Below are 18841 nucleotides of genomic sequence, written 5' to 3' on the forward strand. Positions count from 1 at the left end.
GGAGGAAGAGGAGGAGGAGGAGGAGGAGGAGGAGGAGGAGGAAGAGGAGGAGGAGGAGGAGGAGGAGGAGGAGGAGGAAGAGGAGGAGGAGGCTGGGTCCCACAGGCGCCTCGGGCAGCTGAGGGCTGAAGCCCAGGGGCAGAGGTGCAGGCTCAGAGGAGAGGGAGGAAGGGAGTCAGGGACTGGCCAAATGTCCCACCCCGGGAGCCAGCCTGGCGCGATGCCAAGGACGCAGGAGCCGAGCTCGGGCCGGGGGGTCCCGGCTGGAATCGCAGCACCCTGAGACAAGACCGCTGGCCTCTCTAGCAGCTCTCTCCTACTCTGTGACAGAAGGCCGTTGGGCTCGAGGAGCAAAGGTCTCTGTCGTGTCTAAAGCTGGGCCCTCTGGGGCGGGCACGGGCCCCGGCTTCAAAGGACAAGCCTCGGGCCCAGGGACACGCGTGCCCCATGCTCGGGGCCCACCCCCCGGAACATGATGGGCCTCGGGCTAGCCTGTTCCCTGCCAATCAGAAATCCCTTCCCAAAGATGCCTCTTCATTAACTGTGAGTGACTTCTGTGTGGCCAGGACTGCACTAATTAGTCCGTGCGGGAGGCACTTGGGTTCCAGGAGAAAAAGGCCTCAACGGTCCTGGGTGATCGCTAGGATGCCCAAGAAGAACCTCAGGATTCCAAGGCCAAGTACCTCCAATGAGAAACCTGGCCGGTGGCCTGGAGTAGGGGACAAGCAGGCCCTGGGTTCAAATTTCCCATCAGATACCAACTTACAAGTTGTCTGAACCTCAAACGGCTGTTTTCTTGTTGACTCCAATGAGGAATTGGGTTTGTGTTCTCTAACTTGCCTTTGGGCTCAAAGTTTATATGTCTAGGCCCCAGGGGTGACTCCTCCTAGCTGAGTCTACTGGCAAATCATTTAACTTCCCTAGGTCTCAGTTTCCTCATCTGTAAAATGGTCAGATGACCCATAAGGTCCCATTCAACCCCAAGGCTATGAGCCTGGGTCCAGACTGGTCCAAGAATGAGGGGTGTGTGTGTATCTTCGGGTCCCAACAAGAACAGAGAATCCCCAAGGTCAGTGTTTGATCTTCTTGGGGCTCCTGTGGTCTCCTTCTTCCGGACCTGTCATGGCTAACATTTCTATGGCCCCGTCGCATCACCAAATGAACGTCTATCCCGGCAGCAGAGGAGCTGCTAAATCAGGCCTGATTGTCTACACCGCAGTCCAGCAGAAGTCCAGAGGGAATCGACTGGACCTCCGCAGTGAGGACACCCACCTCACTACAGAATGTGCCCCGAGGGACTGGATGGGTGGCTCCAAGCCCATGGTGAAGCACAGGGAAACCACCTTAATAACAGCTCATGTTCCCACCTGCGAGCTAGTGCTATCATCATCCCCATTTCACAGGCCAGGAAACTGAACTTAAGTGACTTGTCTAGGGTCACCCAGCTGGTATCTCCCCACCACAGGGCAGAGGTTTGAGTCTGCTCCACTGAGAATCTCCCTGAGGTCCATAATAATAATAATAATAATAATAATAATAATAATAATAATAATGATAATAATGATAATGATAATACAGTCAAGGCTGTGAAATGCTTGGCATGTATTATCCAGTTTGATCCTGACTCCGAGCCTAGAAAGAGAGACAGAGAGACAGAGAGACAGAGAGACAGAGAGGCAGAAAGAGAGAGAGAGGGAGAGACAGAGAGACAGAGAGAGACAGAGACAGAGACGGAGAGACAGAGAGAGAAAGATAGAGAGAAAGAGAAAAAAAGAGAGAAAGACAGAGACAGAGACAAAGACAGAGAGATAGAGGGGGAAAGAGACACACAGAGACAGAGAGACAGAGAGACAGAGAGAAACAGAGACAGAGAGACAGAGAGAGAGAGGCAGAAAGAGAGAGAGACAGAGAGACAGAGGCAGAGAGACAGAGACAGAGAGAGAAGGAATGTGAGAGAGAAAAGAGAGGGAGGGAGGGAGAGAGAGAGAGAGAGAGAGAGAGAGAGAGAGAGAGAGAGAGAGAGAGAAGGAAAACTAACCAGCAACCTCAACCCTATGAGGAAGGGGCAATGACTGTCCCCATTTTACAGAGAGGAAAACAAATAGTTCAATGCCTTGCTCCAAGGTCACATAGCTAAGGAAGGTCTAAGCTAAGGTCAATCAGGAAGTGTCTGAGGCTGGACTGGAACCTTTGCGTTGCCAAGCTCACTTCTCTCCCTTGTGCCGCCCAGGGCTCCCATCTTCCTCATCTCTGGAGCTGCACCACCAAATAGAAGTCCTCCTGCACAGCTGATGCTTAATGGGATGGGAAAGGACAGGGGAAGAGGGAGTCCAGAGGGATGGCCCCCTCCACCTTTAAAAGCCCATTTGGCTATTTTTTTACACTTGATGATGCCTATTGGTCAGTTTGGAGGGGTAGAATTTTGAATCGTCATCTTCTAGGGGCCGTCCCCTAAAGGTTTGTCACTAGTTAGGACTGAAGATGACCCAGGGGAGAGGGCAGCACCTCCTCCTCGATGTATGATGTGGTCATCTGGGAGAAATTCCTAAGGGTGGGTTGCATTTTTATTGTTTTGGATATAATATTATATCACTGAGAGAGACACACAGAGAGACAGACAGAGAAAGTCAGGGAGACAAACACACACAGAGACAGAGAGATGGGGGTGGGGGGAGCCAGAGATAAAGAGAAATAAAGAGGAAGAGAGACAGAGGGGAAAGGAAGAGAGAAAGAGAGAGACAGAGACAGAGAGACAAAGGCAGAGAGAGAGAGAAACAAAAGGGAGGGAATGAGGGGGGACAGAGGGAGACAGAGACAGAGACAAAGAAAGACAGAAAGACAGAGAGACAGAGAAAGATAGGGAAACAGAGAGAGACACACACACAGACAGAGAGGCAGAGAGAGAAGAGAGAGGGAGAGAGAATGAAGGAAAAGCAACCAATAAGGAGCAAACTCATCAGACATTCTCCTGCCATTTTGGACCTAAAGCCCAGTGTGGGAAGGTGCCACCTCTCTACTGAGAAGATGGTGCTGGATCATATTACCTCTTGCTCTTTGAATATGGTGATAAACCTGTGGCAGACTCAGCTACTCTGAGCAGTACAAGGACCCAGGACAGCTCTGAGGGGCTTCCGACAAAGAATGCTCCCTCTCCAGCTCCAGAGAAAGAACTGTAGGAGTCGGAAGGTGGATAGAAGGATCTGGTTTATCACATGTTTACTTGGGGATTTGAGTTCTCCGAGATTATTCGCTTACAAAAACAAACGACAACATGGAAACGTGTTGTGTAATCATACATGGATAACCCGGATCGAATTGTCTGGGAGCCAATTGGGAAAATACAACTTCAGAAAACTTCCAGGAAAATTGCCTGTGATGGGTAGAACAATAAAGCTGAATCTCTCGGTGATAAACATGATTGCCAAGTCCATGAAGGGTTTTTCTGTTTCTCAAGAAGGATTTCCGAAAAGGGGGGAAATCTTGTTTAAAAAAGAAATCCCCAACGGGCAAGTGTCTGGGAAGCAAACTCTTGGTTCAAATTCCCACAAACTCTGTTAGTGCCTTTTATGCTCTGCCCTGGATCTAAGCATGAAGAACGCCATTTGGGAACTTTGTCCCTCTCTTAGCAGACCATACCGTGACTTTTCTTCAAAACCTGGTGGTCGCTGCCATCCATTCTGCCTCTGACTGTTAAGGTTTGGCTTAGGGCCACCCACTAACTGGCCAATACTTAAGAGTTTTAGGAACTCTATTTCCAACTGGGTAAAGCGAGGCTCTGGACTGTTGCATTCTACCCAACAGGTATCCATTCATGGCAGATAAAGTGCTGGACTTGGCATCAGGAAAAACTGATTTCAATCCAACCTTAGACACTTACTAGCTAGGTGACCCTGGGCAAGTCATTTAAATCACTCTGCCTCAATTTCCCACCTATAAAATAGGGATAAAAATATGTAATAGGCAACTTCTGGGAAGAATACGGTGACCAACTTGAGTGATAGATCATCAGTTATAGAATTTAGAATTTACCCAGATGACATGAGCCAAGGGCAAAAGACAGTTGCTACCACTACTATAAAAGCCCAGGGGCAGAAGACTTCAGGGTCTCATTTTTGAGAAGGGTCCCAGGTGGTGTGTGGGGGCGGTAAGCCTATAGACCTGCACTCCAGCATCTGTACCTTATTGCCTCAAGCAATCAATTCACCTATTGCTAATTAGGGCTGAGAGATACACATCGAACATCACCAAGAAGAAGAAAATCATAAGCCCTCCTTTCACCTGGTCTACGCCACGGCCAGGCCTGACCAGGGTCTGTGAGGGAGAGGAACCTCTCTGGCCAGCTGCCCACTTGTAGTGATAGATGAGCTTTCTCCAGCTCCCATTAGATTAGCAGAGCCGTCCCCAACACCACTTTCCTTATCCTGAATCCTCCCCGTAGTATTAAAGCCTTAAACAAAGTTCAATGAAGACCAGTGTTATTCTGAAGGACAAGATACCTCTAAGATACCTCTAAGAAATAATTGAGTAAATCACAGTCAACTGCATTAATCCAATCTTATCAATTATTATCCTTAATATAAACCTTATCCATCAACCCAACCCCAAGCCAAGTAACCAGAGGAGCTATGTGGGTCAATATACAGCTTCTCACTTATTCACTTTGGCTTGGGCACTGTTCATGGGTCAAGTGCTTAGCTGAGCTGAACATTTATAAGTCCACCAGCATACCTTGGTCACCATTCAGGCATCCCTCTCCTCACTTGGCTTAGCTCTACATATCATCTAAGATCTTGGGCCACCTTCATCAGGCCCATCTTACTCAAGCACCATACCACCCTGTATAACAAATAGTATCTATTTGCCAGGGTTATTGTGAGAACCAAATGAGGCATGGCTAAAGCACACTGCAAACTTGAAAGCACTGTATAAATATTTATTATTCTCATTACTGTGCCAGTCCTGACCATCAAGGATTCTGCCATTCCCTTCACTCAACTGATTTGTAGCAGGGAGCAAAGAATAATTGTTAGCCTTTTCCTAATTAAAAAAAATGCCCGTCAACACAAAATGGTCTAGTTACACAAGAAATATACTTCAAATGGTTGATTGATAAAATGAAATACTCCATGTAAACACTGTAGCCCTTTGAGTGCTCTGTAAATGTGAGCTATTAGCATTTGGGGGGCCAGACTCATCTTTTCATTAGTAGAGCACAGAGATATCAAAGATGGGGCCCCACAACCACATGCAGACAGGACCATTAACATGTAATTGGGAAATATTTGACAAAATAAAAATACGATAAAACAAAAAAAGCAAAGTGCCACTGAAGTGGATCTGAGTTGTAAAACACCATCTCCCCCAAACTGAGAACAGCTACTTCCCCCACCTTGACTGCTCTGGGGCCAAGCCTGCCCTCTCCCAATGGTTGGCAACTTTCCTGGGACTCCCTCCTCACTTTCAGATTCTCCTTCCAAAAATGTGGGTTGAAAGAGAACTATGAAAAAAAGATGTCATCCTCTCTAAGTTTTATGCAAGGGACTTAAAACCAAGACCCTCAGGAAAGCTTAGGTCATCTCACCTTGACCCCTTAGCCTTAACCATCATGCTGGCTACTTGACAGGGGTTGGGAGCAACTAGTGAAAAACTTCCACCAAGGCAGAAAGGCACTCTGGCAAGAAAGGGTTGTTCTGGGGTACTGAGAAGCCTTAAGGCCAGTAGGTAAGAGCCTAGACTCAAACTCAAGGCCATGTGTAATAATGGAAAATAATGGAGAATTTAAAATGGATAAAGAAAATGTGATTATAAATGTGAAGAATGGAACTAATGTCGAGGTTGGGGGGAACAATAAAAGTAGTGGTAAATCTGAGGAATGTGATAAAGGTGTAAAATCCTGGCAAAGTCATGCAATTCAAGCAGATATGTGTTTGGATGGACAGAAGATGACTGAGCTTTGCACTGATGTTACTGTGTTAGCTCTAGTGTTGGAAACATTCCAACCACCAAATAGCACAGAACCACATGTGTCTGTGACTATTGGAGACCAGATTTATGATCTTCTGGTTGACATGGGGACTAGTCAGTGTTACAAACTCCTCCTGAAAATTGTGGAGTTATTGGTACAATAGAAGTAGTGGGAACTACCAGAAAACTCAAAAAGTAGCAAAATTGCAACCAAAGATAATTATTTAGGTACATTGTCTGTAGAGCATGCATTTCTTTCTATGTCAGATTGTCCAATGAATCTCTTAGGAAGAGATTTATTGTGTAAACTGAGGGCAGCAATCCACTGTACTCAAACTGTAGAAATTTTATTACATCTTCCAGAAGAATCTTTGAAAGCCTTTCCAATGCTTTTATTAGATTCAGTGAGTACAGAGGGTGACTCAGGTTCAATTTTTCCAATACTTGATGACATCCCTAAGGATCTCTGGTCAAAGTCTTCTTTTTTTTTTTTTTTTTAACATTTTTAAACCCTTAACTTCTGTGTATTGGCTCCTAGGTGGAAGAGTGGTAAGGGTGGGCAATGGGGGTCAAGTGACTTAAGTGCCCAGGGCCATACAGCTGGGAAGTGTCTAAGGCCAGATTTGAACCTAGGACCTCCCGTCTCTAGGCCTGACTCTCAATCCACTGAGCTACCCAGCTGCCCCCCAAAGTCTTCTACAGATGTGGGCTTGTTGAAATCTGTACTCCAGTTAGGGTGAGGACTAAGGGAGGACAAGTTCCTTGTGTGCCTAAATATCCCCTGACCAAAGAAGCAATTGAGGGAAGTAGACCAATAATCGAATTCCTAATCCAACAAGAGATAATAATTCCTTCCTTCTCAGAATTTAATACTCCTATTCTTCCTATTAAAAATCCAAAGCTAGATGAGAATGGCAGACCTGTGTATCATTTTATCCAAGATTTAAGAGCTGTCAATGATTATGTGATCAAAACCCATCCTGTTGTACCAAGTCCAGCTGCTATAATTTCTTCCATTCCAAGCCAAGCAAGATATTTCACCGTGGTAGATTTATGCTCAGCTTTTTTCTTTATTGCTTTTACATGGGAAAAGACAAAGTGGACCTGGACATGTTTGCCTCAAGGTCACTGAGTCAATTTTTGCAAATTTTAAACAGAGACCTTAAGAGTATAACATTCAAGGGGAGAAAATTGGTGCATTTTGTGGATGATATTCTCCTTGCATCCTCAAATGCAAAAGTGTGTCTTAGAGATAGCAGGATTCTTTTGTTGGAATTGTCCAAGCATAAGCATAAAATCTCCAAGGCAAAATTACAGCGGGTTTTGCCTAGAGTGCAATATCTAGGTTTTGTGTTGTCAGCGGGTTCAAGGAGTATCACACAGAAAAGATTAATTGATATACAAAAACCGACTGCTCTAAAACTAAAAAAAAAAATAGCTCAGAGCTGTTCTTGGAACAACTGGGTTCTGTATACAGTGGATACATGGGCACGGTGAGATAACAAAATGTCTTACTGATTTGACCAGGAACATAAAGCCTGAACCTTTGAAACTTAAGCCTGAGCATCTGCAAGTCTTAGCTAAGCTTAAAGAAGCAATTTTATCTGCTCCTGCTTTGAGTATTCCAGACTATTCAAATTCATTCCAATTATTTGTTAGTGGGACCAAGGAAATTGCTTCTGGTGTATTAACATAGACTTTGGGACAAAGTTATCATCCTATTGGGTATTATATTTGTCATCTTGAACCCATAGTTACATGTACTGTACCTTATCTAAGGGTTTAGCTGCTACTGCTGCTATTTCAGAAGTCAGTTGATTTAGTTTTGGGATGTCCATTGACTGTATACTGTTCACATCAAATAGAAGCATTAATGAGAAATTTTTGTACTCAAGCTTATTCAGATCAAAGAATTTCTAAGTATGAAATTATTCTCCTGGGTAGTGAGAACATCCAGTTGATCAGATGTAGTATATTAAATTCTGCTACACTTCTTTCTCATCTACCAAAGAATGGTGAACCATTACATGAGCATGTGGAAGTGGTTGATTTGATGGACATGCCTAGGATGGATTTGAAAGACACTCCTATTAAAAATCCAGACTTGGTTTTGTTCACTGATGGTTCTTCATATCTGTGTAATGATATTCGCTGTACTAGTACTACAGTGGTCACAGAATTTGAGACCCTATGGTTTGGCAAGCCTGTCTTCGAGCTGATGGTCAATGTGCTAATATCTATACAGATTCTTGGTCAGCTTTTTCAGTGTGTCATGTAACATGGAAAATTTGGAAACAATGAGGTATTATTACTGCATCAGGAAAACCAATTGCACATGCAGAAATAATAACTGAGTCGCTGGATGCTATCCAGAAGCCAAACAACTAGTGGTAATACATTGCACAAGTCATACTTTTGGTAGAGATTCAGTTTCTAAAGGAAATCATAGAGCTGATGTAACTGCAAAGTATGCAACCCAAAATGCTCCAGTGTATGTTATGAATCTTTCAATTATTGAGTCTGCTGATTTACAACAAGCTTACATAGACTCAGAGATTCAAAAATGGAAGAAGTTCAGAGGTAGGAAAGAACATGCCGCAGACACTGGGAAACCACTCTTACCAAAAGATTTTTACACTTATTTGTTTCAAGGCCTTCATAAGAAAGGTCATTTTGGTACACAAGCTGTTGTGGTTTCTGTTAAGAGACAGTGGGTAGCACTGGGAATAAATACTGTTGCAAATAGGATCTGTAGCAGCTATTCTGTTTGTCAAAAATTCAATCAAGGTACATTCAAAAAGAAAGGTTTCGGTGGTAGATCTTTGGCATACTGCCCATTTTAGAGTTTGCAAATATAAGCATGCGAAAAGCTGGAAGATTCAAGTTTTGCCTTGCATTGTTGATCGTTTAACAAAGTGGCCTGAAACAATTCCATCTACTACAAATACAGCTAGCTTTGTGGTGAAAGTGTTGCTTAAGGGAGATTGTTCCTAGATTTGATGTTCCAATTACCATAGACTCAGATAGAGGATCTCGTTTTACTCAAGATATTCTGAAAAGAGTCTATGAGAATCTGGGAATAACACCTAAGTTTTATGTTCCTTATCAACCACAAAGTTCAAGTCAAGTGGAGTGTTTGAAAAGGAAATTCAAGACTATGGTGGGGAAAATTTGTGCTGAAACTCATCTAAAATGGACAGATATTCTTCCCATAGCTTTGTTTTTACTGTGTACAAGACCTAGAGTATATTTGCATGTATCATCTTATGAAATGCTATTTGGACATGCTCCATTGCAAGCTAAAACTTGTAATGCTTTCAATACTCTCTTAAGGGGGAAGATTGTCAAATTGCTTCATATTTAGTTGCTTTACAACAAAGGCTTAGAGAATTGTATGGTATCAGAGTATTAATCCAATCTGGTCCATTGGATTATTGTCTCCATAATTTTTAACCAAGTGATATGGTATATGTGAAAAATTTTGCCAAAATATCAGCTACACAAGAAAGTTGGGTTGATCCTTATATTATTGTATTAATTTTGCCTTCATCAGTAAAAGTACTAGGAAGAGATTCTTGGTTTCATTGTTCTGATGTAAAATTAGCTTATAGAATCGATGACGAAAGTGTGGAAATAGTGGAGGTAGAAGGAGAAATTGTAGGAGAAGAGTTGGAGAATAGCTGTGAAGTGGAAAGCTGAGATTTCATCAGTCAAATTGAGTCTGCAGGCAAAAAGTTCAGTAAGGAGAGGAACATTCCTGTGGTAGAGGAGCACCCAAAGACAACAGAGGAAATTGTGCAGGACTGAAGGATTTGTAGCTGACAAGCAGAGACTTTAAAGAAGATTTTTCAATGAAGAGGACCAGGTGACTGATTGATAAATGTTTGTAAGAATCTGTGTAATGTAGCATAGTATATTTTCATACTGCACTCAACAATACATATTACTGCCTTTGTGTAAATAGAATTAGCCAGATCCCATTAATAGTCAAAAATCTACTCAACCCATGCGTGCTAATGATGTCACTCCCACCTCCCTTAGTGGGGAGGGGAGACGAGTTACCCACACGTGACAATAAGTAACAAATCAAGACTGCCATTTGTCCATTTGAATTAGAGGTGGACCACAGGAAGTGATGAAAGACACATTCTCTTTAAGTAAGTGAGTGAACTTCCTGTGGGGGCAGTTGCCGTCTGGAACTGGAGGAAGAAGCATCTCCTGAGACCACAGACAGCTTACACTCCTGTATTGTCACGTGGGTAAGTTAGGCTGGCTTCCTTGGCCTAGCTGGGCCAATTCTAAACTCTGCCTATCCGGCTGTTGGGCCTTGCGGCTTACAGCTTCATTTATTTAGACTTCTAACCTCCCTCTTCTCTTTATCCCTACTTACCTTCCTGATTGTAAATAAACTCTTCAACCCGATGCTGACTTGGGTCTGATTTAATTACGGAATCAACCTGAATTGTTGATTCCTGGCGGCCACATAATTTTAATATATAGCTATAATAACTAAATTTTAATTCTTACACTTTGGACTTTGGAGAAGAAATTTCTTCAGACAAGATAGAAGATGGACGATCTGAAGTTTTAGGAGGTATGTTGCATACAACAGAAATATAACATAACAACACAACATAAACATAAACATGGTTAGGATACATTGATTGAAGTAGTGAATCAATGAATAGATACTTGTTATAGGATTTAGTTATATATCAGTGTCCACATAGATAAATGGATACTGTTTAGAGTTTAGGATTGATAAGTTAAGGTAGCATAGTAAATTGCATTACAACATATATTACAACATACATTACATGTTACATATGTATCACATATTCCATACATATATAAATACATATGTAAATAGTGTATATCATAGTTGGGGCTGATAAAATTTTGTTGTAGTGTATGTTTATGTGCATATAAATACATGTACATATGTGTGTAAATGTATTGTGTGTACATATGTGTATGCATTGTGTGTATATTATATGTATATATGTGGAAATGTGTAATTTTTTATAGTGAATAAGTTCTTTATATAGGATACTTAGATACAGAGTGCTATGTAACAGTTTCAGTTTTGTGTAATAATGTTTTAGCTTAGAATAAGATTGTTTTGAATTTTCATCTATTTTTGAATGTATTTTGCATAAACTTTGGTTTGATTTTTTGTAAGTTTATGCAATGTTATGTTTATTGTACTTTTTCTAAATTTTCTAAGTTTTCTATTTTATGCATTGCAATAGTTTTGATACAGATTCTTTTTCTTTATTAGTTTATAAGTATATTATTTTTATGACTTTGTTTTGCAGGAAGTATTGTGTTTCAATTCTGATGTTTTGTTTTGCTTTTGCATATGTTTGCTTTGTATTTTGAACTTTGTAACTGTTCATTGTATAGTTTTCCCTTTTTCTTTCCTTGGTTCAAATCCCTAGAGTAAGGTAGTGTTGGATAGGATAAGATAAATGAGTGTAGGTTATTTATTATTTTGGATAAGCATTTTAGTTTAGGTGGGATAGAAGTTTGTTGACACACAAATGCCAAAACGTTGTTTTCAACACTATTTTGGCTTTATGCAAAGGGGGAACTATTATAAGAGAGGGTTACAGCATGGGAGGTTGGTCTGCAGGGGAGAGTTGCAGGAGGATAAAAATTCCAGAATGGGAGAGTGAAGGTCAGACAGTTAACTGAGGGGTTTGGCTGTCTCTCTGGAGGTTTCTGGAGAGGGTGGCTGGTTTTCCTTAATGGCTGATTCTACCCTGATTCCCCATCCTACCTGCTGACTTGCTGTTGTCTGCTGTTTCCTTGTGATCTTGGAACATGTGGCCATCTAACTGTAAGACCAGGTTTGGGTTCCTTTTGGATCTAGGACCTCTCCCTGGGCCCTGCCAAACTGCCATAGACCACTACTTTTAATACCACCTAAAAGAGGGGTGAGGGTTAGTGCAGATTTGGGAAGAGCAGGGACTGGGTTTCTTTAGGTCAGAGAGGTGAGGGTTAGTGTAGATCAAACTCTCTGAAGACTTCCTGTGAGGGAACAAATTAGATCTGGGAAATTTTAATTAGTTGATGTTATCCTAATTCCCATTTATCCTTTACACAACTTTCCTGTTACTAAGTGGTTTGTGTGTGTTAGTCTCAGACCAGGCTTTACCTGGACTGAGTTCTGTTGGCCTTCCCAAACTATAGTTAACATCCTAATACTGGCCCAATCCTAACCATCGTATCCCATCCCCCTCTTACAGCCCTCTGCCTCCATCAATCAGTCACCCAGAATACCAGGGTGCAGGGAAGTAGAGGGTCTCCCCCCAAAGGAAAATCCCACCAGCCCATACATGTTAGAGGAAAGCCTTGAACCCAAGTTTTCTGTGGCTTCAGGGCCAGTTCTCTACCCACCACTGGAAAAATAACCTTCCCGAGTGATTAAAAATCCAACAGCCTTGAATCTCCATAGCTTCCTCCATCCATTTTATTTATTGTAAATCATTTTTTCCAACTTTACAGGCAGCACAACAAAATAACATCAATGATTTGGTTTCTCGCCGCACACTGCAGCCGCACAGTGCAATATTGGGAATACAGACGTGGGCACGGGGCACGGGGGCCAATGGCAAAGGCCCGTCTCTCTGGGAGACGGACTCGTTTCACGTCCATGGCAGGGCGAGCGCAGTGGCTGCTCTGCTGACTTTGTGCTTTAGGGAGGCGCACAGTGTTCCTTGGGGGATGTGGGAGCGCCTGTGGCCAGGGATGGCCCGAGTGACCGCTCATCGCCTGCTTAGACATGGTGCCACGCTCTAACACTCACACATGCACGTGTACACAGGCCTGTGCTTACACGGCGGCATAGCCTGGGCACTGTGTATGTGCAGATACACACGTGTACACGTGGGCAGAACACACCTTGTGCCTACTGTCCTGTGAGTGTGTAAAACACACACTTCCCTCCTTCTCTAAAGCCGCGTGTAATGGCCATGAGGGCTCCCCTACGATGTGCCCAGAGAGCACCTCCCCAGCTGGCACGGCCCCCCCCCAACATGGAGCGCCCCCAAACGCCATTCTGAAGGGTTGGGGGGACCCCCGGGAAATCCAAACCAAGCTGGAGCTGGTGGCCACGCTTCTTGCTCCGGAGGTGGTCATGGCCAGCCCTGGGAACTTCTCCACCCTCCCTCCGGGTCCTCGGAGGCTGCTGGAGGCCTTCTAAGCCTGGGACGCTCACAGAGAACCGGGAGGGCAAGGGGAGAAGCGCCTGTCCGTGTGCACACGTGTATGTACACATACAGAGACCAGCATGTGTGTGCACACCTGGGGGTCTAGACAGACCACTCCCGGGGGAAAAAGGCTCTTTCTAGGAGAAGTCACCGGGGTGGGGGGCGTCTCGATGGCTCGCTTTCACAGAAAGAATAAAGACTTGGTGAAACCATCCCCGGCTTCTCTCCATCCGCTAATAGTGCAGCCCAGGTGGGAAGCATCCCCGCCACCCCGGGAAACTCTCGTTACACCCACAAGACGTCCTCAGAGACAGGCAGCTCGGGCTGGCCCGAAGGCGGGCTGCGGCGTCCCAGACTCTCTTCCCCCGCCGTGATCGAAGAACCCAGATCCGAGAGGGCCCCCCAAGCACGGCCGCCTCACTGAGGAGGGGGAGGATTCGGCAAGGCCTGGCTGGGATGGAGAATCGGACAGTGGCTGGGGGGGGGGGGGGCGCGGCCACTTCTTTACAACAAAATTCTGACTGCCAACGCCCTCGGGTGGCTCGCCATCCCCCAAGGATGCGCAGGAGCACCAGGAGGAGGGAGATGCCCCGAGCCACGCGTGCCAAGACGCCCGCAGACGCTCTCTTCCCACTATGTCAAGAGGAAAGCGAGTTTCCTTTAACAAGGGTGAGAAAACCCTCCTTTGGCATACATTCAGGTCAAGGCTGTGTTTGGGGCCCTTTTGGGGGAGCGCCGCAGTCACCCCATGAACCCAACAGAATGACTGTAATGGGAATATTGCACATGGAGACCCCGGGTCAAAGGGGGCCGGGGAATGGCCTGAGAAAGGGCCCCTGAGGCTGCTGGGCATCCAGGACAGACACGTTCCAAAAGGAGCTCAGGCTCCCCGGAGGCGGGTGGTCTCCAGGGAGGATGGGGAGACAAGGAAGAAAAAGACACGTGGGAGTGTCGGGGCTCCCTCGGCATCCGCTTCTCTCTCAGAAGACAAGCAGGAAGAACTTTTCGCTGACACCCAAAGACGAGGACCGCCGCGCAGAGGTGGCCAAAGTTCAGCCCCCCAGAAAACAAAAAAGGACAGAGAAGTTCCTGAAGCGCGTGCCCTTCCCAGCAGGAGGGAGGACGCCCCGCGAGCGGCCTCGCCTGGGCACCGCCTCTTCTGGCTCAGAAATCGGCCGCACAGCTTCCGCGACACTCCGAAACTCCTTTGCCCACGTTTCACGGGCACCGCGCACCCCGGACGAGGCAGAATCACCCAGAGATTCGTGGCAAAGACAGAAGCGATTCCGACAGACCCTCTGGCGAGGCATTCTTTGGTTTCGTGAGCCTGCAGGCACAAGAGCAGGGCTGGCACAGCAGGCGAGGACACGTGCCCGGCCCCGGCCGGGGACCCACGAGGAAACCTTTCCACGCAGCGGGCAAAGCGACGCTCCCCCAACTCTCGAGACAGACCCGTCAGGGGCCACTCGGCAATGCTGTGTCCAGGGAAGCTGGGGGAGCGGGAAGGATAAAACAGCTCTAAATGACTATTATTATTTTTAAGCGAATGAATACAATGCCCCGCGTCCGGCTGAACTCTTCACAAAGCTTATCCTTTAATGGGGTGAGCCAGGCCTTTGCCGCGCTGCCCAGGGCTGTCAGTACGTGTTGGCAGAGGCCGAATGGATGTCCTGATTCTCGAAAGGGGGTAAGGGCTCTCTCCAAAAAGTGAAGTTACTGAACGTGTCCGAACAAGGGAAGTCTGAGGAATGGCTTCTTTTCAGTAACGGGAAAACATGGTCAACCACCTCGCAGAGTCTGACGTAACTGGAAGGAAAGCAGAAGGTCAGTGGTCACCCCGGACCGCCAGCAAACCCACAGCAGCCCAGAGGGCGGCTTTACCCCATTTTACAGATGAGGAAACCAAGGCCGGGTGAGAGGCGGGAGAAGATGACTTGCCCCAGATCACCTCAACAGTAAGGCTTCCCGGCTCGAGTCTGGCACTCCATCCAGCTGGCTGCCCTCCCTCACCTACTCGATCCCAGAATCAGAGAACATTCGGGGAGGCCGGGCAATTCTACAGCACTGGCACAGAGAAGAGACCCGGGAACGTAGGAGTGGTGGGGAGGCTCCCGGGCCCAAGAACGCCAGGCTGGGCATCAAGGAGATCGAGGTTCCCATCCTACCCTTCCCCAATCTGGGTACAATCTCCTCTTCTGTAAAATGGGGACAAAATACTAAGTATATGCACAGGAAATAACATGCAAGTAAAATAAAATAAAACACCTCACAGGCTTTAGCAAGAGATTTTACACTTAAATTTTAAATCTAAAAGGTTTGGGATGGCGATGGTTTCCATCCGTTCAGGCACTGGACAAATAGCAAGGATGGCTGCTGTTATCATTCTTATCCTCCCTAAATCTGAACACGTCACCCCCAGAGCTGCACGGGTCAGAAGCAGAGGCACTTCCTCATTTTGCAGATGGGGGATGGAAGGCCCTAAAAGGAGGGGACTCGCCCAAGGTCACACCTTTAATAATCAAAATCCATTCACAATCAATTAGACCAGAGACGCTAAGAGCTAATGGTGTTTTACGTGGTGTCTGAACGTTTCTAAGGCTGCTTTTTTACCTCTTCAGTCACTTTAACCATTAGAGCAACCTGGAGAATTTTTTTTTGTCATTTCTTTTTATGCTCGAGTGGGCCAGTTGGGTCCCATGATCTTTCTCATATTGGGAACTATCAGTGTGGATATTCCTCCTCTGGTGCAGAGAGGCTAATGGAGTTTGAGTGGCCTGCCCAAGGTCACCCGATCAGTATGTCAGAGGCAGGACTTGGGAGCCAGTTTTCCCAAACCCACAGCCCGTTGCCTGTCTAATAAAGGGAAACTCACTGAATGCCCCCTACGTGCCCAGAACCGTCAGAGAATCAAAGGAAAAATATACAAATAATAGATGGAAAGATGTACAGATAGATGGATGAATGGATGGACGAGTGAATGGATGGACGGATGAATGGATGAGTGAGTGAATGGATGGATGAATGAGTGGATGGATGGATGGATAGATGGATGGATGGATGGATGGATGGATGGATGGATGGATGGATGAGTGGATGAATGGATGGATAGATGGATGGATGGATGGATGGATGGACAAATGAATGGATGGATGGATGGATGAATAGATGAGTGAATAGAAGGATAGATGGATGAATTTAGAGTGAATGGATGGATGAATAAATGGATGGATGGATGGATGAACAAGTGAATGGATGGATTCATGGATGAACAAGTGGATGGATGGGTGAATGGATGGATGAATGAATGAGTGAATGGATGGATGGATGAGTGAATAGATGGACGGATGAACAAGTGAATGGTTGGATTTATGGATGAATGAGTGGATGGATTCATGGACAAATGAATGGATGGATAAATGGATGGATGGATAGATGGATGGATGGATGGATGGATGGATGGATGGATGAAGGAGTAAATGGATGGATGAATGAGTAAATGGATTCATGGATGGATGGATGAATGAGTGAATGGATGAATGGATGGATGGATATATGGAAGGATGGATGGATGGATAGATGGATGGATGGATGGATGGATGAACAAGTGAATGGATGGATTCATGGATGAATGAGTGGATGGATTCATGGATGAATGAATAGATGGATAAATGGATGGATGGATGGATGGATGAGTGAATGGATGGATTCATGGATGGATGAGTGAATGGATGGATGGATGGATGAATGGATGGATGGATGAACAAGTGAATGGATGGATGGATGGATGGATGGATGGATGGATGGATGAACGAGTGAATGGATGGATGGATGGATGAGTGAGTGAATGGATGGATGAATAGATGAGTGAATGGAAGGATGGATGGGTGGAAGGATGGATAGATGGATGGAAGAATGGAAGAATGGAAGAATGGATAGATTAACAAGTAAATTAGTGGATGGACAGATGCATGAATGAAGCCTTTACTAAGAGCTTCCTATGTCAAAAGCATTGTGCTAAATTCTGGGGACACAAACAGAAAAGCCAGGCAATCCTGCTCTCCGCTGTTCACATCATGCCTTGCATACAGTAGGCACTCCATTAATGATTATGGGACCAATGGATCAGTGGCTGGCTAAGAGAAGGTCTGGAGCCAGCTATCTACACCGTCCTGGGGAAAGACCCGATGCATAGGATCTCAGACAAAAGGGACGAAGGAATCTCAGAAAGGAAGTGAGGTGGCCATGAGGGGCTGGAGGGTGGCTCAAGAAGGAACAGGCCCCCCCGCTGACCCACTGATGACTGAAGGATGGACCTCAGCACCTGAGTCTTCCTAACAGTAACTGGGCCAGAGGCCTTTCTACACTGATTTCCTCCTCTTTAGACCCTCAATGCGGGCGGGGAACTCACTACCTCCAGCAGCAACTTCCCCCTTGGGGAAGCTCTCACCTTTGCCATCAAGTCTCCACTGGCCTCCTGGACCCTTCTCCTGGTTCCGCCCCCAGGGCCCGAGCAGAACAAGGCTCTGTCCTTCTGTCCACTCTCCCATCTTGCCCAGGACCCTGGGCTGGCCAGTGGCCACTTCCCCTGTGAGGCGGAAGGCCGGCCCGCCCTCCTTTGGTCACTCCCCACTGAATCTGTGCCCTCCCTCCTGTAGCCACTCCGGCCACTCCTTCCCTCCTTCCTTGTCCCTGGCCCGTCCTCTCCTTCTCTCCCAGGCCCTTGGGGCCCCGTCCTGGCTCTAAGTTCTCTGGGCAGGCGGCTCCGGCTTGGGTTCACCGGAATCTCTGAGCACCTCCTTCCCCTCTGGCGGAGACAGTGAGAAGCCGGGAGACTTACGAGGAGATGTTGGTCTTGGCGTGTTCCTGCACCAGCTCGCCTTTGGGGTTGACGGTGAATATTCGATTCAGGGTCACTCCCACTTGCTTGTAAGAGTACACGTCCTAAGTCACGGGTTCGAGGGGAAAGAAAGCCCCGTTAAGACCAGAAAACTCTGTGCCGGCTCCATGCCGGGCAAAGGGCAAAGGGCCGGCCGTGCAAAGGAAATCAAGGAGGCCCCGCTCTCCCCAGGAGCTCCCCCTCCGACGACCTCCTCTGCCCACCCGTGAGGGCAGCCGGACAAGCCTGGGCCCAGCCTGAGGACCGGCAGCCTCCCTCCCAGCCCACATCTCCTGCAGGCTCCCCTCCTGTTCTCCAGAGTCCTGGGTTTGAATCCCAGCTCAGGTCCTCACCCCCCAGGGGACTCCGGTCATGGTGCCGTGTCCGTGGCCTCCGAGGCCCCTCCCCGAGAAGGCCCCCCCCACCCCCCCAACCCCCGCCGAGAAGGCCCCTCTGCCGGCCCCGGAGCGCTCACAGCAGGCCGGTTTCCAAAGGCAGCGTAGAAGGGCTCCGTGTTAGGAAGAAACAGGTTCTTGATGTCCGTCAGACACTGAACTTTGAACTTCTCCGGTTTCTTCTCGATGACCTCCCTGGAGAGAGAATTGGCGGCCGGACCATCAATTCTGAGCTGAGACCCAGGCCGGCCCGTCACTGGGTGCAGAGGGAGAGTCAGGGGGAGCCGGGGGGACCCTGGCGGGAGCCGGGGGTGGGGGGGGGGGGCCATGGCAGGGCTGGAGGAGCTCGAGCCTCCTCTAGGACAGCCTCCGGCAGAGGCCTCGGGCCTCGG

The 18841-nt window shown here is 46.7% G+C and overlaps 1 protein-coding gene across 1 annotated transcript in view; it reads right to left on the reverse strand.

Annotated features, from left to right (window-relative positions):
* Nucleotides 1-12417: 12417 nt before the first annotated feature.
* The window catches only part of LPIN1 (lipin 1), a 115552-nt gene continuing 109128 nt past the window's right edge, over nt 12418-18841 (reverse strand). Inside the window, exons 10-12 of the mRNA XM_044659246.1 lie at nt 18530-18682; nt 18016-18119; nt 12418-14984 (exon numbers count right to left, since the gene is read on the reverse strand). Of these exons, the coding sequence (XP_044515181.1) occupies nt 14816-14984; nt 18016-18119; nt 18530-18682 (426 nt within the window). The 3' untranslated portion in view covers nt 12418-14815. The remainder of the gene's footprint in view (nt 14985-18015; nt 18120-18529; nt 18683-18841) is intronic.

This window comes from Gracilinanus agilis, chromosome 2 (genome assembly GCF_016433145.1).
Source record: "Gracilinanus agilis isolate LMUSP501 chromosome 2, AgileGrace, whole genome shotgun sequence".
NCBI classification, from domain to species: Eukaryota; Metazoa; Chordata; class Mammalia; order Didelphimorphia; family Didelphidae; genus Gracilinanus; species Gracilinanus agilis.